Below are 23,709 nucleotides of genomic sequence, written 5' to 3' on the forward strand. Positions count from 1 at the left end.
AGGTGCACTGTGTTGCATCAGGTGCACTGTGTTGCCCACCGAGCTGCGCTGGCCGCGCTCGATGCTATAAAAGCTGTGAACCAAGTAGGAGTTTACAAGCGCACATTATCCTCTGTGTACTCATTTTACAAGCACTCAGCCAGCAGGACCAATCGCCTCCGTCAAATGACAGCAGCGCTCGAGGATGAAGATGTGAAAAGCCTAAAGCAGCAGTGCGCTGTCCGCTGGTTATCCTTGCACAGGGCAGTGGAGGGTATCAAGCTAAACTGGCCTGCTCTGGTGATGGAGCTACATGTAGAGGCTGCTGGAGGAAATGCCCAAGCAAAAGGCATCCTTGGTCAAATCCAGTCATACTGCTTTATCGCCTGGACTCACGCACTGGCTGATGTGCTACCTGTTATGACCAAACTGAATTTGGTTTTCCAGAAAGAGGATGTATTTTTTGGAAAGAAGCTGTCTAATTTAGTCATTCATGCTAATCTTTAGCTAAATTATTCACATGGTTTTACACCTTGCTAAATAACCAACATTTATGATACTAGGGATGCTCCGATCGATCGGTCACCGATCGAGATCTGCCGATACTCACTCTCTACCGATCGATCGGTGCTCTCTAAACATGCCGATCGCGAGGGCCGATCGCATGACGTAAAATACATGACACTTTTCTCTGTACGCGGCAAAACAAGCTCGCCAAAATGGCTTCACCGGTCTGGCATTATTTTAAGTTGTCCGAAAAAGACAGTAAAATAGCGGTATGCAACGTGTGTGTGAAGCAGAAATCCTGCAGCTCCACCTGCTGTGACGGACCGGTGAGCGGAGCAAAACACACAAGAGTTAGACCTAACACACTTAGCTATTTTATCTACCTCTGGAACAAGCTAAACTAGTTATAAATATGTTTATTCTTCACTGTCGGCCTCACACATTACTGGATCAGCGAGCTGCATGAGACGATACTGACGGGCTGTCAGGAGAGGAAGAGAGGGGGAGAGAGAGGGGGAGAGAGAGGGGGAGAGAGCTTGCTAATTTCTCCCGTGGTATTATCCAAAGTGAATGTAAACTTGAATAATGTACATCATTTGAATGTAATAATTAAGTTGATTGTTGTTTGTGGAAGCTCCAGTGAATGAGCATTAACTGAGTTTTAAACATCACTTTAAATGGAAGATTTAAAGTGATGTTTAAATCTTCCATTTAGGCCCCGCCCACTCGATCGGATCGGCAATCGGTATCGGCAGATACTGATTCCGGCGATCGGCGATCGGCGATCGGCCCCAAAATTGGCGATCGGAGCATCCCTATATGATACATATTTTCAGACCTGGTTACATTTTCTTTGACATTACAGTAATTGTACCTGACATGATGAACATTTACTTTGACAGCAAAACATGGTTTATTGTGAAAAACACACATTTACCACTTCACCATGTGCTTCTCTCCATCACAGCCAAATGGAAATGATGGGTGCTTCTTGAATTTATGGTCACATGACAACAAATGTGCACATTTCCCTAGATAAAAGTGGTGGGGGGCGTGTGGTGCAGTGGGTTGTCTGTAGGTGTTCGGCTCAGGGGGTCACAGGTTCAAACCCCACTGCAGTCAGCATGTCGTTGTGTCCCTGAGACACTTCACCCCAAATTGCTCCTGTGGGGATTGTCCACAGTATTGAGTATGTAAGTCGCTTTGGATAAAAGCGTCTAACAAGTAACATGTAATGTAATGTTGGGTCAACTTACCCACCGGCTCAACTTACCCTACTCTCCCCTGCTAATGCAAAACAAGTCAGATTTAGCGCTATGAAATCGTTGGCACTGGCTGCTGATGTAGGCCACTTTTAATTTGCTAGTGTGTGAAGTTTGTGTTTCAGTGTGACGTGTGTGTTTCAGTGTGAAGTGTGTGTTTCAGTGTGAAGTGTGTTTCAGTGTGACGTGTGTGTTTCAGTGTGACGTGTGTGTTTCAGTGTGAAGTGTGTGTTTCAGTGTGAAGTGTGTGTTTCAGTGTGACGTGTGTTTCAGGCCCCGCTCACACGGGACCGTTTGCGTTTATGCACAGTATGCGTATTCAAAAAAGTCTTCCGTTCACATGCATTTGTTTCATTTAACGTGTCTGTTCAAACGAGGCCGCTGGAAACGCTGTAGTACATATGCTGGGACTGTAAGTGGCGCTGTAACTTCCGCCAAAATACACCAAAAGCCGCGAAGAAGAGCAACCTGAGCAGCCCCCTGCAATGTTGCCATGGCTACCCTTCTGTTTAAGCCCCGAAACTGAAACTGAAACTGAAAGAAACCGAATCTGTGGATATTGCATCGACCAGAAGCACGTCTCTGTGGAGAGGACGGCTCAGAAAGAGAGATATTCTCTACAAACACCGGGTGAGATCGCACCTTTGTCAATATAATGGATCAATGCATGAAATCTGACTCTGTTTATTTTGTTTAAGGAGTATATTGGGCGTTAACAATTCTGGTTTGCCTTTTATAATATTATTTCATTCAAGAACCCCTTGTGCGTTTAATTAACACAGCTATTTTTGATAGTTGCTACAGCAGTGAGCAGGAGAGGTGGGGAGAGGTGGGGCTATCGCAATTTTTTCAGGAAATATTCGTATAGAGGTGATTACACGGACTCGGTTGACCCCCCAGAGCGTTTCGTTTGCAAATCTATCCACCTTGGGACCCGTTATTGTTTGTGGGGTCAGTTTCTATCGGCCTCGTGTAAATAATAGGGCTATACGCACGCGAAACTATGCAGATACAAGCAGTTTTCTCCTCGTGTAAACGGCGCCTCAGTGTGAAGTGTGTGTTTCAGTGTGAAGTGTGTGTTTCAGTGTGACGTGTGTGTTTCAGTGTGAAGTGTGTGTTTCAGTGTGCCAGTATTTGTTTCAGTGTGAAGTGTGTGTTTCAGTGTGAAGTGTGTGTTTCAGTGTGAAGTGTGTGTTTCAGTGTGAAGTGTGTGTTTCAGTGTGAAGTGTGTGTTTCAGTGTGACGTGTGTGTTTCAGTGTGAAGTGTGTGTTTCAGTGTGACGTGTGTTTCAGTGTGAAGTGTGTGTTTCAGTGTGAAGTGTGTGTTTCAGTGTGACGTGTGTGTTTCAGTGTGAAGTGTGTGTTTCAGTGTGCCAGTATTTGTTTCAGTGTGAAGTGTGTGTTTCAGTGTGAAGTGTGTGTTTCAGTGTGAAGTGTGTGTTTCAGTGTGAAGTGTGTGTTTCAGTGTGACGTGTGTGTTTCAGTGTGAAGTGTGTGTTTCAGTGTGACGTGTGTTTCAGTGTGAAGTGTGTGTTTCAGTGTGACGTGTGTGTTTCAGTGTGAAGTGTGTGTTTCAGTGTGCCAGTATTTGTTTCAGTGTGAAGTGTGTGTTTCAGTGTGAAGTGTGTGTTTCAGTGTGACGTGTGTGTTTCAGTTTGAAGTGTGTGTTTCAGTGTGAAGTGTGTGTTTCAGTGTGAAGTGTGTGTTTCAGTGTGACGTGTGTGTTTCAGTGTGAAGTGTGTGTTTCAGTGTGCCAGTATTTGTTTCAGTGTGAAGTGTGTGTTTCAGTGTGACGTGTGTTTCAGTGTGAAGTGTGTGTTTCAGTGTGAAGTGTGTGTTTCAGTGTGACGTGTGTGTTTCAGTGTGACGTGTGTGTTTCAGTGTGACGTGTGTTTCAGTGTGCCAGTATTTGTTTCAGTGTGAAGTGTGTGTTTCAGTGTGACGTGTGTTTCAGTGTGAAGTGTGTGTTTCAGTGTGAAGTGTGTGTTTCAGTGTGAAGTGTGTGTTTCAGTGTGACGTGTGTGTTTCAGTGTGACGTGTGTTTCAGTGTGACGTGTGTGTTTCAGTTTGAAGTGTGTGTTTCAGTGTGAAGTGTGTGTTTCAGTGTGAAGTGTGTGTTTCAGTGTGACGTGTGTGTTTCAGTGTGACGTGTGTTTCAGTGTGACGTGTGTGTTTCAGTGTGACGTGTGTGTTTCAGTGTGACGTGTGTGTTTCAGTTTGAAGTGTGTGTTTCAGTGTGAAGTGTGTGTTTTCAGTGTGAAGTGTGTGTTTCAGTGTGAAGTGTGTGTTTCAGTGTGAAGTGTGTGTTTCAGTGTGCCAGTATTTGTTTCAGTGTGAAGTGTGTGTTTCAGTGTGACGTGTGTTTCAGTGTGAAGTGTGTGTTTCAGTGTGAAGTGTGTGTTTCAGTGTGACGTGTGTTTCAGTGTGAAGTGTGTGTTTCAGTGTGAAGTGTGTGTTTCAGTGTGACGTGTGTTTCAGTGTGACGTGTGTTTCAGTGTGAAGTGTGTGTTTCAGTGTGAAGTGTGTGTTTCAGTGTGAAGTGTGTGTTTCAGTGTGAAGTGTGTGTTTCAGTGTGAAGTGTGTGTTTCAGTTTGAAGTGTGTGTTTCAGTGTGAAGTGTGTGTTTCAGTGTGACGTGTGTTTCAGTGTGACGTGTGTGTTTCAGTGTGACGTGTGTGTTTCAGTGTGACGTGTGTGTTTCAGTGTGCCAGTATTTGTTTCAGTAAACAGTCCAGATCAGCTGGTCCTGTGGGATCTAAAGTTGAATCCATGTGAGACTTGTGTTTCGTCACTATGGCTACTCAGTTCTGAAGCTGTTTTGTTGTGTCTCCTCAGGGACTGTGATGTCAGTCAGATTAACTACATGTACGCGCAGTGTGTTAAAAACACCATGCAGCCTCTCAACATCGCAGACGTGACCAAGGACCAACGCTTCCCTTGGACAGTCAGTATATGATTTATTTGCCTTTCTCCTTTTATTTTATTTGTCTTGAAGTGAGTAATGATCCCTGTTGTCCTCTGACAGAGGGAAGATCCAGATCTCAGCAGCAACCAGATCAAGAGTTTGCTCTGCACTCCCATCAGGAACGGCAAAGAAGGATAAAGTCATAGGTGGGATCTCTCTCTCTCTCTCTCTCTCTCTCTCTCTCTCTCTCTCTCTCTCTCTCTCTCTCCTCTCTCTCCTCTCCTCTCTTCTCTCTCTTCTTCTTCTCTAGCTCTCTCTCTCTCTCTCTCTCTCTCTCTCTCTCTCTCTCTCTCTCTCTCTCTCTCTCTCTCTCTCCAATATTTGAAGATGCACTCATTTAAAAGACGACAGCAAGAGGTTTATTTTATTTATTTATTTGTTTATTCCACTCATGGCAACTATTATAAAATAAAACATATACAATTTACACAGTTTTTGTAGCCCATGATGGAAAGGAGCAGGGAGAATAAAATCTTATTTTACCTACCCCTTAAAAGAAAGAAATCGATGGTCTGTCCCTCACAGCTGCTTACAAATACGTACAGAAACATGAAATCAACACAGCAATCTACCATCAGATAAACAGGTTACCGGACATCTTCACACTGTCTAATTATTCTTTCTTTACATTCTCTTCAACCTAAAGTTGTTCATACAGCCCTTTAAATCATTTGGTAATGAATTCAACAGTTTAACGCTAATAACACAGAGACACAGCTGCTCTAAAGTAGTCCAAGCAAACTGATTTTGAAACTGGTCTTGAAATGTTTCTTTACAGTGTATTTTTATTTCTGTCAAGACTAGTGTTAAACTCATATACTAGTAAACACATATATAAGTCAAATCTAGAGAAGTGAGCGCCGTGTTTTTCCCGGCAGTGTTGATTATAAACCCGAGAGTTAGATACTTCAGCAGTCTTAAATCATGAGAACACATTTAGCAGCATAGCATAGCCACTTTTATTATAATTATTGAATATTCTTGCCACTCCACCCATCACTTATCATCAGCATAATCATTTGAGAGCAGCTCCATCGGTTGGCTGTGAAGATGTCACATGATGTCTGATCAAACAGAGCTTCTCCTCCAAACCTTTAAGAGTCCTGGAGACGAGCAAGATCAAACAGAGAAATGACACATTTATTCAGACTACCTATTTTTTGCCTCATAAATTAATTGTGAACATTATATATGCAATATTCTGTTCTGAGCCCATGTAAGGCACATGTTTTTGTCCAGGTTTTAACAACAACTGCTGATTCTCCTTTTCAACAGCATGAACAGCTGTGCCTTGTTACTGTAATGCCATATGTTACAATATACAAGTAATGTAACCTGATTACTTTACGTTTGTTTGGATTACCTAATATCAATGCAATTCAAATAAATACAAGAGAAAATAAATATTAATAAAATGTCATCTGTGGAAGCCGTAGTACTGTAAAAAGCACGACCAATCATTTTAGCCGGCCCGGCTAAAATAACTGGATGGCCTGCCTGCCTGTCAGCCTTCCATCTGTGCACAAACTTATCTCGTGCCCTCATTGGTCATGTGCACGTTCGTGTGTGTTGGAGGAGGGGCTCTGTAAGGAAGTGGAAGATTTTTTCCGGTTGTGTATTTTCAAATTCTAGCGATCTCGAGCTGGTTTCTCAAACTTACCTACCCTACCTTTAAGTGTATTATGTTAGACGACAGGACAATGTGACCTTAGAAAAGAAGAAACCAAGATATTTAGGATCAGAAATGATTTTATTTACAGGAAAAGCTGCCTTTCATGAAGCATATTCAGGCAGTGTAGACCAACAGTGAAACACATGAGCACATACTACAGTTTAAAAAAGCAGGAATAATATCTGAGCTGACAGGAAATGCTCCGTTTGAGTTTAATACACACAGTTAAGCTCACACACACTATTTTATGATCATACCTACTGAATTAAAAACAGAACAAATGAAGCAAAGAAAGTGAAAACCATGAAGCAGTTTCAGGCAGTAGAAGTATAGATTCACACTTAAAGTATAAGCCTACAGAACAGTACAGTTTACAGAGAAGAGATATCATCTGATCCTTTACTACAAACACTATGCTCTTTTTAGTTAACTTCAGTATATGGATTAAGAGCACCATAGCATGTGCCTCGTAAAATATTGTTCTTCAGTTTAACACATTGTAATCCTGCTAGTAATCCCCATTTTTTACAAATGTAACAGTTATCTAATTCCCTTTTTTTAATTGAACTGTAAGGGATTAAAATTACCTTTATTTTGTATCCCGATTACGTAATCCTGTTATATGACAATTTTTCAAGACAATATAAAAGTAGGATATTATTTACATAAAGGATATGTACCTAATCTGCTGATACTGTAACTGATGTTTCCTGTTTTAACCCATATTCCCAGTGTAGTGCTTTGTGTTCCTGTCTAATCCCATGGTGCTTTATTTGTTGTGTTTGTTAGGAGTGGCTGTTACAGCCATGTTTCAAGCATGGTGAAGCCTGAAATGTGGAGTACCCCAAAGTTCTTTGTTAGAGATGTATAGTAGGGTCCCCAGCACATAGAAACTGCTCGATGCTAACCTGCATATGTTGGGCAATTTGCACAATTAGCTTACATTGTGCTAATTAGCATGAGTGGTATAAGGGGAAAAGTTACGGCTACTCCACTGTACAGGTTAAGTTAATAGGTTGCGGTCGCTTGTATCCTCCAAAGATGGACGACTTGCCGTTAACAACATCACGTTCCCATTCCCAACATTTAAAAAAAATTGTCTCAAACATCCAATTGGACAAAAAGGATCAACTGATTGGTTGGCAGAGGGATATCACCAGTCAACAGTTCAAAAAAGGAAACACTTTTTCAGCAACAATGCCCTCAGTCCGGCACTTGAACACCCAGCATGTGTACGGAAGCTTCCATGTCAACAACATGACCTTTATGTCTGTGTGTGTGTGGTGTGTAGGTGTGTGTCAGCTGGTGAACAAGATGGATGAAGCTTCAGGCAGTGTGAAGGCCTTCAACAGGAACGATGAGCAGTTCCTGGAGGCCTTCGCCATCTTCTGTGGTCTAGGAATTCAGAACACACAGATGTACGAGACAGTGGAGAGAGCCAGGGCCAAGCAGCAGGTCACTCTGGAGGTCAGACACACACACACACACACACACACACACACACACACACACACACACACACACACACACACACACACACACACACACACACACACACACAATGATGTCCTTTAAACAGTGATTTGAAGGCCTTTTGAAAAGTGCGGTCAATTTGTAGATTAAGTAAGATTGATTTCAGTAGAGTACAGACCTGGGGCCTCATTTATAAAGCCTTGCGTAGGATTCACGTGGGAAGGTTGCTTACGTAGGACAAAGCAAATAAATACGCACAGACATTTTCCGTGCCCACGCACGTCCTACGCCGGTTTCCCTTTATAAATCACGGCGCAGCTTTTGCGGGCTTCACGTAACGCCCATATTTGCCTATAAATAGTCAAAGAAACGCCCCGTATTAATCTTCATTGTGACTGACTGCATGAAGAAGATCGCAGGAAATGACGACAGAACAGCTAAAAAATACTTTTGGTTCTTTTGGGGAGGTGGAGATAAATCATATTGTTTGGTGGATGCAGTTTGAACCAGAGTAGCAGCATGGAGGTCGGATCGTCACCAAAATAAATAAATAAGTGGTCCGAAAAAAGTTAATGACAAAATACACATAACCTTCCTCAGGCAGTGTGTTTGTCCCGGGGACAGGAGGACCCCCCCCCCATGATGAGAAACTGTAAGAAAGTATCGGTGGATCCCTGCGGAGTGGAGTCAATTCATGTTTATTTTTTTATTTGGTGGTTTGTGTTCCAGCTGTCGATCAGCTGTCGATCAGCTGTGCGCTGCGTCTCCACTGCAGCCTGTGCGTCTCAACCCCCCGCAGCAACTCTACCCACCACTTAAATGAAATAAAACAAATGTGTTGTGTTATATTAGCTGTACAATTGACCACATATGGTGTTCTTAGTTTCCATACCTCCTGTGTTTTACGAGCGACTTATCAAGTCTTGGCAAACGGCATAAAACACGATTAAACGTGATAGTATATAAAACCATGCTCGTATCTACAACCTATAGAAATGCAAAACGGCGTCAGTTTAGACGTTATTCTGTCCGCCTGCTTTACCGCATCATTTATGAGAAAACATTTCATAACATTAACACAACATATTCGAGGTGGTTTTAAATAACATATCCGTATTTATTTATTTCTCCAAGTTATGTTTTTGTGTGCACTGAGGAGTCTCAAACAGGCGTTTGTTTAATCATTTAAAGATTGGCTTTAATCCATTTTTGCAAATTAATTCTTCATATTTGATAAATGAGAGGTAACATTTTATTTATGGTATTATTTCCACATATTTCTCTCCATTCTTCCTTCTGCCAACGGTGTCGTAGTTTCTGGTCTCTCCCGTTTTTGTGCGTACCGCGTACAGCTGGGTCAGAGTTGGCAGGAGGACCGCACATTTTCGCGTCAAGTTTTTAAAATGCACCGTTTATAAATGAGGCCCCTGAGCAGTAAATAAATTGATTTTGTGATAATTTAGGGAGAGGCCGCTCGGTTTTCTGATCTATTAAACAAAGCCCAGTCTAGGGAATGCTGAAGCACAACAATCCTTTTCTCTAGCTTTTAGAACTAAACATTTCAAAGATGGGTATGTTTATTTTTAGAGCTGCACAAATAACTGTTTATAGTTTTTGTCGTTTTTTTTATCGGATTGGCTAATACATCATTGCTACCACAGGAAAAATAAGACCTGAAAAGATACAGCATAAGGATGAGATTTGTTTTTTATTTCTATAGCAAGAAAAACAGATCTTGGCCTCTGTACGTGATAAAAAACAAACACATTACAGAGTGTGTTCTCAGTGGAGATGTCAGCTGAAGGGTGTCTGGTCTCACTCAGCTGCAGCTGACGCAGACAGAGCCTCAGCACCTGAGAGGAAGAAGTACTCTTGTACTTAAGTAAAAGTAGTCATTGTGCAGATTGGTCCATTTCAGAATAATATATATGATATGTTTTATAATGATTGATCATGAAAGTGTTCTCAAAGCTGGTAAAGGTGCAGCTAGTTTGAATGACTTTGTATACTGCAGGGTAGCTTGTGAATTTACTCCAGGTGGAACTAAAGTCTGATTTAACACTTGATTATATTTCACATCATTAATCCACATCTGTAAAGTAACTAAAGGTTGTAAATACATGTAGTGGAGTAAAAGTACACCATTTACCTCTGAACTGTAGGGGAGTAGAAGTACAGAGTAGCAACAAATGTAGATAATCATGCAGCTTAGGTACAGTACTTGAGTAAATGTACTTAGTTACTTTACACCACGGCTCAGTGCAAAGGTCCCTACACCTCTCCATCCTGAGGTCCTGTTCACAAATATCATATCTTACATTGACATCCATCAAAAGCTTGACTTGAGTGTAGAATACGGACACACTGGCTCTATACAGACAGGATGGTACATAGCACCCCTGTTGGAGCTATACATTTATTAGGGTTATTTAGCAATTAAATATGTATTTTCTTGCTGTTTATTTACGTTAAATTAATCATTATTTATTGTAATTATTTGTAGTTAATTTAAGTATATGCTTTGATTTTGATGGTGGTTCTGTGCACTGGGTGGTTTGGGAACCTGGTGATCTTGTATATGTTGGACACAGGTGTTGGTGGGGTTGGCGCAGCTAGATGAGGGAAACACAGGACGCTACATCTGAAATGATATTGGATCAATGCACAAAACAACGTTCTTGCCTGGACATTGGATAATCCCCCTGGATGAGATTCCCTTACTCTCAAAATAATTTTATTTTGAGATACATTTTCAGTTTTATTTCTTATTATTTAGCTGCTACACCCCCTACAAAACTCCCACACTCAGACTCTCAGATGGTTGGGTACTCTGCCCTGCTGTTCAGTGCATACAAATAAAGAACAGTTTGAGATGTATTAGTGTAGTTTAGAGGCGACCCTCTTCCCCATGGAGACCCCCCAACACAGCAGCGTTCAGCGGGGGGCTGTTAGTGATCCCACACTTGCGAGTAAAGCAATTATATCTAGTTGGTATAATTAATATCATTTATTTTAGCACTTTTCTTTTTCGCCTGTAACAGTGAATACAAAATAAATTGTCGACTGCAGTGGCGATCAGGGCGGGTTTCGGACTGGTGTTCCCCAGCGCTCCCTAGTAATGCATTCCACGTCCCTAAAACCAGGCTGCCAGTACCTAATGCTGAGAGTGGGGGGCGGCTCCTTGTAGTTATTTTTGTCTTTGATTAGCCAAGCCCCATACAGCAAGGCACCCGTTAACCCTCTTTCTATTGGGCAAATTCAGAGACATTCCAAAACATGTGGATGCTACATCAAATGATCAGATACTGATTGACCCCACAAAGCCAAACCAAATGTAGATGCAGGTCAGGAGTTGGTTGTATATGCCGTGTTATATGGTGTTTTCTACAGAGAAGTTGATATGTACTTTTTTTATGTGTGTGTGTTTCAGGTGTTGTCATATCACGCCTCTGCCGCAGAGGAAGAGACGCGGGAACTCCAGGTAACCGCGGTAAATTACCATTTTATTACGTTGACAAAACACTCCACATGAACCTTAGTTGTCACACGTGCAAACATGGATTATTAAACACAAAGTCATAAGCACACAAGCGACACACACATCCTTCAGATGAGAAGCATGTAACACAACCCCACAGCGCTCACTCAGTATTAAACGGCTGCTTCATCACAGCACGATACAGGAGACATGATTGGCTACCAAAGCTAGAATGTGGATACATTAAACACATTACATCTCACACTGATGTTTTAAAGAGTTCTTTCTCTCACTCCCGGAGGTTGTATAACCCTTAAATGGGCTATGAAATATAAATATTTTGGATCATTCATTTATTTATTTTCCCCATATAACACCCATATTACACTGTTATTGCACCCATATTACACATTGATACACCCCTATTAAACCCTATTATAACATAATTACACCCATATTAAACCTTAACTATACCCATGTAATATTATTTTTATATCCACATAACACTGTTATTAGACACACATTACACCAATGTAACACTGAGTTTACACTATTATTACACCGTAATTACACCGTAATTACACTGTTACTACATCCATATTACACTGTTATTAGACCCCTAATATACCCATGTTACACTGTTATTTCACCTATATTACACTGTTATTAGACCCATATTACACCCATTTTACAAATGGACACATCCTTTCAAATTACTGTATTTTTATTGTTGTTGAACTTCTTAATCTTAATTTATTTCTTAGACTGTCATTTATTAACTCAAAATTTGATATACTGTTAAATTCCGTCTTTCTTGTGATTTTCATGATTAGCTCACTTGCAAGTACATAACTGGTTTTATAACAGCTTTTCAAGGCGCTGTGAGATTATAAAATAAATCAGTTTAGTCCAGCTTCCACAGCCTGAGCGTGGAGGCGTACAGTACGAGCCTGTTCTCTTCTCCTGGTTGTGGCTGAACTCACAGCATAACCTGATTAAGTGGCTCCTCTTGGGTGCTAAAGGGAGTATGCGTCACTTGGTATCTAGGACACGGGTTCTACCCATGAGACTGCTGCATACAGTCTGTGTTACACATCATATGAGGAAAACCCTCGTAACTAAAGCTGCTACTGTACCTGCAGCAGCACTTTTAATATCTGGGGTGCAGATGCATGATACTCCTGCCGTTTATTGTTACACAACTGAGTTCCCTGACATATTTTGTGTAATGATTGACACTGCTGCTGGAACAAAACAATTTCCCAATTTGGGGTAAATAAAGTATCTATCTCTCTATCTCTCTATATTTATCAGTGTGTGTGTGTGTGTGTGTGTGTGTGTGTGTGTGTGTGTGTGTGTGTGTGTGTGTGTGTGTGTGTGTGTGTGTGTGTGTGTGTGTGTGTGTGTGTGTGTGTGTGTGTGTGTGTGTGTGTGTGTGTGTGTGTGTGTGTGTGTGTGTGTGTGTGTGTGTGTGTGTGTGTGTTTTCAGGTAGCCACTGTGCCGTCCGCCCAGTCGTTGCATCTCATGGACTTCAGCTTCAGTGACTTTGATTTGTCAGACACAGAAACCACCATGGCTACAATCCGGATGTTTGTCGACCTCAATCTGGTCCAAAACTTCCAGATGAAGTACACAGTAAGAATTAAAGTAGATTTTACCTAAAAATGCTTTATATTGTTTCTGTCCATCTGTTTATCTCACCAGAGCTGGATAACACACTAGTTATTTGGTAGAGGCCCCTGAAATCCTGACATACATCATACATACATCCTAAGTCAAATGAGGCAGGTGGTTGTTCAATTATTAAAATGATAGCTATTGCTACATGACCACAGGTAATATTTCCAGACATCAATAGAGAGACAAAGCCTGAATTACATCAGTGATACACAAAAGGCTTTTTTATTGTGAAAGGTATCATGGCAACCATCACATTAACCATCACATTATGCTGACAATTGTTGGTTGTTTTCAATAAATGTCTCAGAAAGAGACATGAGAAGCCTCCTGGTTTCAGTAATTGCAGAAAACAATCTGCTGGTTGTTATCAGCAGCATTTGAGCATGAATGTGTGTGTGTGTGTGTGTGTGTGTGTGTGTGTGTGTGTGTGTGTGTGTGTGTGTGTGTGTGTGTGTGTGTGTGTGTGTGTGTGTGTGTGTGTGTGTGTGTGTGTGTGTGTGTGTGTGTGTGTGTGTGTGTGTGTGTGTCCAATGATGAGTGAATGCATTTACAAGTGAGTTAATATTTGTGCATCCTTAATTCAGAGACCACACACACATGGACAGAGCAATGTCATACACCAAAAGCACTTCCCCAACAAGAATCCCTCACACACTCTGGTGTCTGTCAGTAACCCCCCCTCCCCTCCCTCCCCCCCCCGGCGCCGGACTTCTGGCGGGTTTGGCTGGCGTCCTCAGCACACTCCCCTCCTGAAGCGGTCCCTGTGTGTTGGTGGTTTACCTCCGCGGTGCAGCCGAGGGGCCAGAACAGAGGGTCTTTGATTGGAGCTGATTGGGCCCTCAGGCAGGAGAGCTGTCAGTCTGACACCCACACTGACACACTGACCACCAGCCTGCCTGGGGGTACACTACACAACATGCTATTATTCTCAATTATAATGTGACATCAAAGTATAATTCAGATCCTATTTAAAGGTTCTCTCATCACATGTACAGCAGCCACTGTGTATAAATATATATAAGACATAAAACAATACAACTAATACAAAATGTGCAAGAAATAACAGTATAGAAAATAAAATAGTGCATGAGAATGTTGGAAGACTAATGTGAGGTAATGCAGGAGAAGTGAAATATACACCATACTGCTTATTTTAATAATAAATAAATAAATATGTGAGATAACGGTTCCTGAAGAGTAAACGTGACTTTTTTACTTTGAGTTAAGTTTAAATTAAAAAGCGTTTACTTTTTAAACATCGTTTTGCTGGCAAGGTGCAAAGTATTCAATTTCAAATAATACTTGGACAGTCAAGCCACTTTGCTTATCACAGGTTCTTTTACTTTGTTCTCTGTTGTTTCTGCAACCCTCTCATAAGGTAGTCTGTGTTTTCCTTTAAGAGGAGATCATCCTGTAATCACCCCGAGGGGAGTTCAGGTGTTGAACAGGACTAAGATGGAACATGGGATGGGACAGGTAGGAGTTCAGGTGTTGAACAGGACTAAGATGGAACATGGGATGGGACAGGTAGGAGTTCAGGTGTTGAGCAGGACTAAGATGGAACATGGGATGGGACAGGTAGGAGTTCAAACAAGGATAATTGGAATAACAAATTAAAAATCACTTCAAAAGTGCAACACATTTTGATTTAGACATACAGATATGAATAATTATGAATGTATAAAAAACATATATGCAAGTGTGAAAGTCCCAGTCCTATTGTGTACTGTACACACAGTGGTTAGCCCTTATGTCAGGGTCCCTGAGGAGGACCCCCCCCCTGCTTCAGATACACAGTGGGTCTCGCAGCTCAAAACAATAGGTCTGACTGAGTTGGTTGAGTTTTTCATTTTGGAGAATATTTTGAATGGGTTCATGTTTTTGTTGTATGTGTGTGTGGGTTTTTTATCTAGAGTATGATGTCGTTAGCATACAAACGTATCTAGGTAGAACTTTAATGTAATTGTTCTCCGCTGTAATACAGACGACGAAGAGGAACTCTACAGGGTGAAAATGTGATGATGTGTCCTCCCTATGTTGACCGGAGTCTAAATGGAATTTTAAGGCATTTATTATTTAAATATTGTGCTTAAACCTTGTACCTTCAGCTCTGGAAAAAATATTCATGAGGGTTTGATAAATGTCTTTTTCCCAATTTTAGAGTTTATGCCATTGGATTCTGAGTGTGAAGAAGAACTACAGGAAGAATGTGGCCTATCACAACTGGAGACACGCCTTCAACACGGCCCAGACCATGTTCACCCTGCTGAAGTCCGGACGCTTACAGGTCAGCCAATCACTGCTCAGGACCAGCTGATCTGGGTCACTGCCTTTTACTCTAATCCAAAAAGTAGAATTCTATACAGATGCTTTAATGCAAGCTTTGCATGCTTATGTTATCATCTACAGATCTAACATGCTTTACTGCCACTCAAAACATGTCATTGTCCGCCTTCCACAGCAGCTAGAAACTGGAGAACTGGACATGCTAATATGAAAGAAAATCCAATGCTGTTAACAATTGATCAGTTATGCTAGGAAAATCCCTCAAATCATGGTTATATCTTGTTGAAAAATCTACTATAAGAGTCTTATATCCAAATTGGTTTCCCTAAAGCAACACAATTCCTGTTTACATTTACAGAAGTATGCAAGAGTAACTTTTCTGTTTTGGTTAGTGGGGCAGTAATATTTAATTTACATGATTTGTTGCTAAATGAAACAACACTTTGAGTATATTTATAAAATTACATTATCTCATGTAAGAATACATTAGTTTGGAAAAACCATTACGGACCGTCCACACAGCAGCGTTAAAAAAATCTTGGAGGTGGGCGTATCTGAAGCTTGGGGATTTTTTGCGAGCAAGGCACCAACAACCAATCACATGAATCTCCCGCCCCCGACATACGAAGCAAAAAAGCCCGAAGTAAACTGGATATAAACTCCCCAAACAGGTGAAAACATACCACTGTCTCTGCCACCTTCCTCCATGCCTGGCTCCTCCGGTTTGTATCCCGGTAGGTAAATAGGGACTGGTCATAAAGCACCGGGTGATTCTCTACCGCTCATTTCTCCTCCATTTTTTGGAATATGAGGAAATGACCTGCGGTATGTCTCTCCCAGCATACACGCGGTTTGATTGGCTAGGGCTTGAACTGTCAGATTTGCATACACGGGATTTGATTGGCTGACGCTTCCACCTCAGCTTCAAAAGTTGAACATTGCTCAACTTTGAATCCTGAAAATCCTGAAAATCCTGAAAATCTCCGCTCTGCTGCCCACAATGCAGTTCGGCGAAAAGTGAGGGAAAATGACGTCACCCCATTCAAAGTGAATGGGCAGAAGCGTTTCAAGATTTTTTTAACGCTGCTGTTAGTTTGGAAAACCGTGAATACTAGTGGTTTCTGTAATACAAAAACAGTAATTCTGCATAAAATATTAGCAACTATGAGTAGCTTCAGACTGGACATATCAGACATGCTTGATTGTTGTATTTATTCTCTTCAGAATGCCATCCTTTCACTCTGTTGTAAAGCTGTTTGTCATATGCAGAAACCGTCCTCTGTGTAGTGAGTGCCCACACTGCAACGTGTTCAAAGCTATGAGGCTTTTGTTTGGTATGATTGAAGTAACAGATGGTCGTTTGTTAGGGACTTGACTTGGGAACCTAAGGGGGGCCAGTTCAAGTCACCAAACAGAATAATGCCCCTTTTCCACCAACCCGGTTCCGGTTCAAGATCCGTTCTTGTGCTTTTCTGGTGCTTAACTGGTTCTTCCCTGTAGCACCACTTGTGTTTCCACCGCTCAGAGCCCGACTGGTGCTGCCGCTGCTGCGTCATGACATCACTGTTTACGTGGCTGATTTTCTCCTCAACGCCGCTCACAACAACCACAATGGGGGACTGCGTCGGGTCGATGATCGTGTTGCTTTTAATCATACGGAGCCAGATTAAACTAAATAACCTACTCCTCAACCTTTACGTATCGTACACACGGTTCCGTTGCGTTGAAGCTTGCAGATGGGCGTGTCTGGCGCGCGACCAACAACCAATCACATTAATCTCCCGCCCCGGACACACAAGCACACGGTTTGATTGGCTAGCGCTTGTACTGGCATATGATTTGATTGACTGGCGCTTCCGTCGACGATACGTTATACTTTTCTCCAGAGTGCCGTGGTTCATTGTTTATTAATGTGGCTCAGCGGCATTTACCAACCGCTGCAGTGCTGCTTGTCCACCGGAGTTTAGTCTACCGTTAACTCACGGCAGAGTTTAGTCTACCGTTAACTCACGGCAGAGTTTAGTCTACCGTTACACGGCAGCGGCCGCTGGAAAGTATTCACTTTGTTTGGTGGAGAAGGGGCATAAGAGTGTGTACAGCAGCTTCCCACTGCTCCTTGTAAGACAGGAGAATGCAGAATCCTAACTCCATCGTGTGTCCGTGCTCTTGTCTTCCTCCTGATAGAATAAACTGAATGACTTGGAGGTCTTGGCTTTGATGATTGCAACTCTAAGCCACGATCTGGACCACAGAGGAGTCAACAACTCCTACATACAGAGGTACTGCAGGAGAGATGAGTCACATAATGTATGATTGTATATGCATGTGTGGGAGTCTTTCTCACTTCCTCTGTGTTTCCAGGAGCGAGCACCCTCTTGCCCAGCTGTACTGCCACTCCACCATGGAGCACCACCACTTCGACCAGTGCCTGATGATCCTCAACAGCTCTGTAGGTGGACCTACCTCTACCCACGACACTAGAGGAAACACAAGTCCTTAAGGGGTTTTACTCTGCATAACAACTAGTTCATCTCACCTAGAAACTACAGAGACTAAACGAGACTACAGACGCAGCAGGGAAAGAGTCACTTCACACTCCTACTTTATCCTGATCACAGTTATGCAAAAACACGACTTGAGTCTAACTTTGAGCGCTTCAGCTGGTTCAGTATGCAGCTGCTGAGCTCCTGACAGGCCTCTGAGGGTCTGCGGTCCCTACATGGCGCCCTGCCAGCTTCACTTATTATTTCAACATCTTCACAGCTCTGTGTTGTCTTGCACATATACAGTATGTTAGACAACTGTTAGACACTCACATTCTCTCCTCCCTGTTGAAGGGTCATGCATTGTTTGTTTCAAAAGCTCGAAAATCCCACCAATAGCAAAAGCACTTGCCCTGTTAGAACTACATAATGTAATAAAAGTCCAATAAGAACTGGTTTTATAACACCTTGTTGCTATGTAATGTAATAAGTGTTATATGTAAACGTACTTGCTCTTGTGCCCAATAGACGTATAGCCAACACAAGTAAGAGTTTGTGCAAGAAAAGTGCAAAAAGCAGGCTATCGTTAATTACTATCTTCTCACCCAGTGTGGCTCGTTAAACCGGACTAAGTCAAATCTTAAACTAATATGCAGTTGTGCACACCACACAGTTGAACTATTCCGTGCCCCTTCCTGGTGTAAAATACCAGGCTTTCACTGGCGGTGACCCATAGTGAAAGCCTGGTCCAAAACGGTCATACATTTTTTATATTCTAGAAAGTAGCTCCAAAAACAACTGTTCACTATTCTATAGGAACGAGGCAGATATCTCTTAACCCAGTTAGATCAAACCAAAACCATCTGCATTTTTCTTACATTGTTAGCCAATCTTGCTAAGAGCCTCATAACAGTGGATTTACAGTGTAAGCCTTTATATAAACAGTGTTATCACAGAAAGCTGTAACCTGAGTCATAACATATTTGGATAGTAGTGCTTGAGGTGCTCTTTGGATAAGGAAACATGTGGATGCAGACATTCCCTTTGTTTAGGTCTAGCATGATTATGCCATTATAATAAAGGCTTTTTAATTGTTTAAAAAGAGATTGCCTTGAAGCTTTTTTCAACCTGAGTTTGTCTAATGGCATAGTACTGGATGTTCTCAGGCCTAATGTTGCTGCAGTATCCTGGATCACTCTGTGATTTATTATGGCTATTCTGCTCATTTTCCAGCTGCTAGCCTACCCTCTGAACACTCTGATGGCCCGTTTAAACATAGTGACTTACAGCCTCCTCTGATCCTTATGGCCTCAAAAGAAACTCTAAATACACTCCCAACTCCACAGCACCACTTAACCCCACTGCTGCTGGACACATTCAGCCACACTCACCTAATGCAAAACACACACACATACTGTAGTGCAAAGCCATGCTGCATGAAGTTTCAACAAGTCTTAAAGCACTTCAAATGGAAGTGACATGACAATAATGTGTCCACTAACATGCTTACAACCCTCCACACACGTGTGTGTGTGTGTGTGTGTGTGTGTGTGTGTGTGTGTGTGTGTGTGTGTGTGTGTGCAAACTATGGCAGTGTAGTGTTGTCATGGAAACCCCTTGGTGGTCTATCACAAAACAACACACACACACACACACACACACACACACACACACACACACACACACACACACACACACACACACACACACACACACACACACACACACACACACACACACAGTGATACAGTTGTTTGTACTGGATGTAAATCATTAAATCTGTTCCTGCACTCACACACTTGTTATTCTTGTGTTTCTGCCTCTCCAGGGAAACCAGATCCTGAGCGCCCTCTCCCTGGACGAGTACAAGGCCACTCTGAAGATGATCGAGAGGGCTATTCTGGCCACTGACCTGGCTCTGTACATGAAGTACGTACCAAACGTCAAGCCCAGATGGAAGTCTGACTGGAGTGCAGCAGAGAGGGGGAATCACTTAGGAAGAGTCAACGTGGGCAGAGGGAAGAGACGGGGGTTATTCTGTCGTTTTATGACTGATTACATTCAATCAGCACTTTACAAAAGATATCACTTAGATTACTATACAGAAACTCTTTGTACTTGTAAAGCTTAATGAGGACATATTGGGCCACCTAATTGAGTTTGAGGCCCCTGGACTGGCAGTTAGTCCCTGTGCGAAGGACCCCGGTCCGAGGAGCAGAGAAACTCAGGGATTTTAGCCTTTGCAGACCATTGACATGCACTAAAACCTATAGAACACACTACAGGAGAGGGAAACCCCCCAAAAGCTTAACAGGGCCTCTTGGAAAGTTGTTCAAACTGTATTTTCTAAAATAACCCCCACAGTATCTGCTCAATGCTACACTATGTTCACCAGCTGCTGTTAATGCAGGTAATGTACAGTGGGTTTATCCAAGCTTTATCACTGAAAGCAGTTTGCAGGATTTTATTGCAATGATTATCTTTTCTGTAATTATGAGAGTTGGTTTAACCCTCCTATTGTCTTCGTTTTCCCCCCCTTACTTTGGTGTTCGCGGTCAAATTTGACCGGTCCTGTTTTAACTGCTATTACATTAACACAAAAACCATTAATCATCACCAAATTTCATTTAACACCCTTTCAAACTGTAAATATTGTATCAGACTACTGGTATACATGAACAACTGCAGTAAATATACAAAGAATAGACACTGAACATGTATTGCGTGTGCCAGGTGTGATCCATGTGGGGGGATGGGCACATACGAGCGGGAAATGTGTCAAATTGTTCTGTGTGTGTTTGTGTGTGCCAGGTGTGATTCACATGGGGGGATGGGCACATAAGGGGGGGAACACATCTAGAGTATGTGTGTGTGTGTGTGTGTGTGTGTGTGTGTGTGTGTGTGTGTGTGTGTGTGTGTGTGTGTGTGTGTGTGTGTGTGTGTGTGTGTGTGGGTGTGTGTGTGGGTGTGTGTTTTATCTGATCCGGATGGTTACTAATTCCTTTTCTTTATGGCGGTCATTTTTGACCGGGAACACCATGGGTGTTTCAAAGTTGACTAAATCATCCAAAATTCTATGAAAGTGGTGATCAGCAATTGTATATGTTCAAATGTTTACTGTGAAGGATATCATAAAGCCTTAATGCAATCGAATGTAAAACAAAAAAGTTATGATTGATGAAAGTAGTAAATCGGTCAGATTTGACCCGAAGACAACAGGAGGGTTAATAACATGCAACATCCACAGATATGTATTGGTGGACTGGTGAAGACCACAATTTGGTTTAGGAAAATACTACATTATTAGATATATTTTCCTTCCCACATTTTATTTCATGTGGTCCTTCTTCCTACCCCTTTTTTTTCTCTCTTTTACATTCATCCACCTCAGTGATAACAGCTCTTAACAAATCCCTCTCTCACTCTAGACAGTGGGGGGTAAAGATCTAAGTAGGTTTTATTCTGTGAGGACAATTATCTGTATCATTGTGTGTGTGTGTGTGTGTGTGTGTGTGTGTGTGTGTGTGTGTGTGTGTGTGTGTGTGTGTGTGTGTGTGTGTGTGTGTGTGTGTGTGTGTGTGTGTGTGTGTGTGTGTGTGTGTGTTATCAGAAGGCGTGGTGAATTCTTTGAGCTCACCAAGAACAGCCAGTTTGTTTGGGAGAACGAACATCACAGAGACTTACTGAGGTGAGTTCCAAGTCTTCAAAACTCAAATAACGTTCCAAGTTTGCAACACTGCACCCAACAGAGCCAGGCCAGGTTTCCCCTGCTTCTCGTCCTAAAACTTCCTGATTAGTAGCCCTCTGGTTTACCTTCACAGTCAAGTCCAACTTTTAAATTTGGCTTTTAACTGAATTGCATTTTATTTTCCTATTTTCTCTAATTGTATTCTTATTTCATTCTTATTTCATTCTTGTTTTATTCCTGTTTTATTCTGTCCTACGTTGGTATTGAGAGTTCTTTTGAATCACAAAGCTATGCGTGAATATACCCGGGATGGGGGAGATAGTATTATTTATTTTTTTGTATGTGTTTGTGAAGCACTTTGAGTTACCTTTGAGTATTAAAAGTGCTATATAAATAAAGTTTGATTTGATTTTTGATTTGAGTAGTATTGACCAATCACGTTTGAGCCTGTTTGGTTAAATGCAGGTTAACAGTTCTTTGTGGAGAGCAAAAGAGGCAAAATGCACATGCCGAAATACAAACCATGGAACCCATCAGCTATCATCTGATGAGGATTTTATTTCTTCATCTTAAAGTTTGCTTGAAAACTAGGTTCTGGTTCCCGGAAACCATCCACTCAGAGAGATTGTCTCTTAACTCATACGTTCGCACAACTCATACCTTAGTCAAAATATCCTCTGGCCATTCTACAACCCAATAATGATTGTTCAGTGCCCAGAGGCAAACTGTTGTCACATGATATCCATGGGTTTGGAACCCATCACATCATGGCTCCAGTTTTGTAGGCTTCTGCACATACAGACTCACATCACTCTTGATATGAGCATTTCTCCCAGAATGTACACATTTTTCTGAATTTAAAACTCCTGAGTGCTGTATAAATGTGACTGTAAGTATTTATTTTTTACAAATCAATGGCTATTTAAAGAAAAAAGTTAAAACATTCCAAAGTGACTACTATTGATACAAATGTAACTTGAATGTTAAAGGTTTGTGCAACTGAAGCATCTTAACCGAGTTCTCTCTTCACAAACATGGTATTTTTGTTTCTGTGTTATTTCAACATACTAAAATATAGCCATGCACCATAACTCACTATGGTTTTATGACCTAATGCTCTGAAGCGCTACTGTTGGCGATGAGATAGGGGGTGGCTTTATGAACACCAACGTGTCATTCTGTGTTCCTCTTCAGGTCAATGCTGATGACGGCGTGTGACATCTCAGCCATCACCAAGCCCTGGCCCGTGCAGAAGAGGGTAACCCCCCCCCCCCACACCGCTGTGATTTATCTAGCGCTCTGCTGGTTGCTGCTAAAAAAACTCATACTTACAGTAGCTACTCTTTACATATAAAAGCACATGACATAATGCAGTACTGTACTACTTGAATATTCTTTAATAATATAATACCATTCTGCATAATAGGTACTTTTACTTTTAGTACATTTAGCTGACAATACTCCTGTCCTTCTACTAAAGTCACATTTTGAGTCCAGGACTTTCACTTGTAATGGAGTATTTTAAACCAAAGTACTTCTACTTTTACTCAAGTAAAGGAACCAAGTACTCCTTCCACCTCTGCTTATGACTAATGTGACATCACTAATGAACCGCAACATGCTTTTAGGTTTCTAACTGTAAAGAGCATTGTAATAATTACAGTATCTTTCTATTTACTTTTTAAACACACACACACACACCCTTCTTTCAGCATCCCCATGTCAGAGCAGTCTCCCTATGGGTTAATGTTCCCGTGAGCTTCGTTAGTCTGCGCCTCGTTAGGAACCATAGTGACAGTGGAGAGAGGTTCAGGCAGGCAAAACACTGTGTGTGTGTGTGTGTGTGTGTGTGTGTGTGTGTGTGTGTGTGAGGTTGTTTGTGTTCACAAGTCAGTGCTCTTTAATAAAAACAGATGTGGCCCTCTCCTCAGATAACCTCTTAAAATTAATTTGGAAAGTAAACATGCAAATACTTTCTCTAACTCAAACACGCACTCTGATGCCAGACCAGATAAACTGAGTGTTTCCTCTTTCTCCTCCGCATGGGTACATTTTGGCTTTAGATGAACATTGGAGTTTCATTTGAGTTGTCATGCCTTTAAAAATCGACATGGTTCTGTGTCTCTCTGCGTTTGTACGCTGGGCGAATGCTAATGCTAATAATGCTAATGCGAGGATATGCGAGGATAATAAAATGGCGGCTCTACAAAATATTTCAGAGTCTTACGGGGCGTGG

General features: G+C 41.8%; 1 protein-coding gene across 1 annotated transcript in view; it reads left to right on the forward strand.

The window, feature by feature from the left end:
* The window catches only part of pde5ab (phosphodiesterase 5A, cGMP-specific, b), a 61,682-nt gene that overhangs the window by 33,037 nt on the left and 4,936 nt on the right, over positions 1-23,709 (forward strand). Inside the window, 12 exon segments of the mRNA XM_034130882.1 lie at positions 4,583-4,691; positions 4,773-4,838; positions 4,840-4,858; positions 7,676-7,851; positions 11,288-11,347; positions 12,825-12,971; positions 15,178-15,303; positions 17,487-17,581; positions 17,664-17,751; positions 19,614-19,714; positions 21,396-21,473; positions 22,668-22,731. Of these exon segments, the coding sequence (XP_033986773.1) occupies positions 4,583-4,691; positions 4,773-4,838; positions 4,840-4,858; positions 7,676-7,851; positions 11,288-11,347; positions 12,825-12,971; positions 15,178-15,303; positions 17,487-17,581; positions 17,664-17,751; positions 19,614-19,714; positions 21,396-21,473; positions 22,668-22,731 (1,129 nt within the window).

The sequence above is a fragment of the Trematomus bernacchii genome, unplaced genomic scaffold (genome assembly GCF_902827165.1).
Source record: "Trematomus bernacchii unplaced genomic scaffold, fTreBer1.1, whole genome shotgun sequence".
Classification (NCBI taxonomy): domain Eukaryota; kingdom Metazoa; phylum Chordata; class Actinopteri; order Perciformes; family Nototheniidae; genus Trematomus; species Trematomus bernacchii.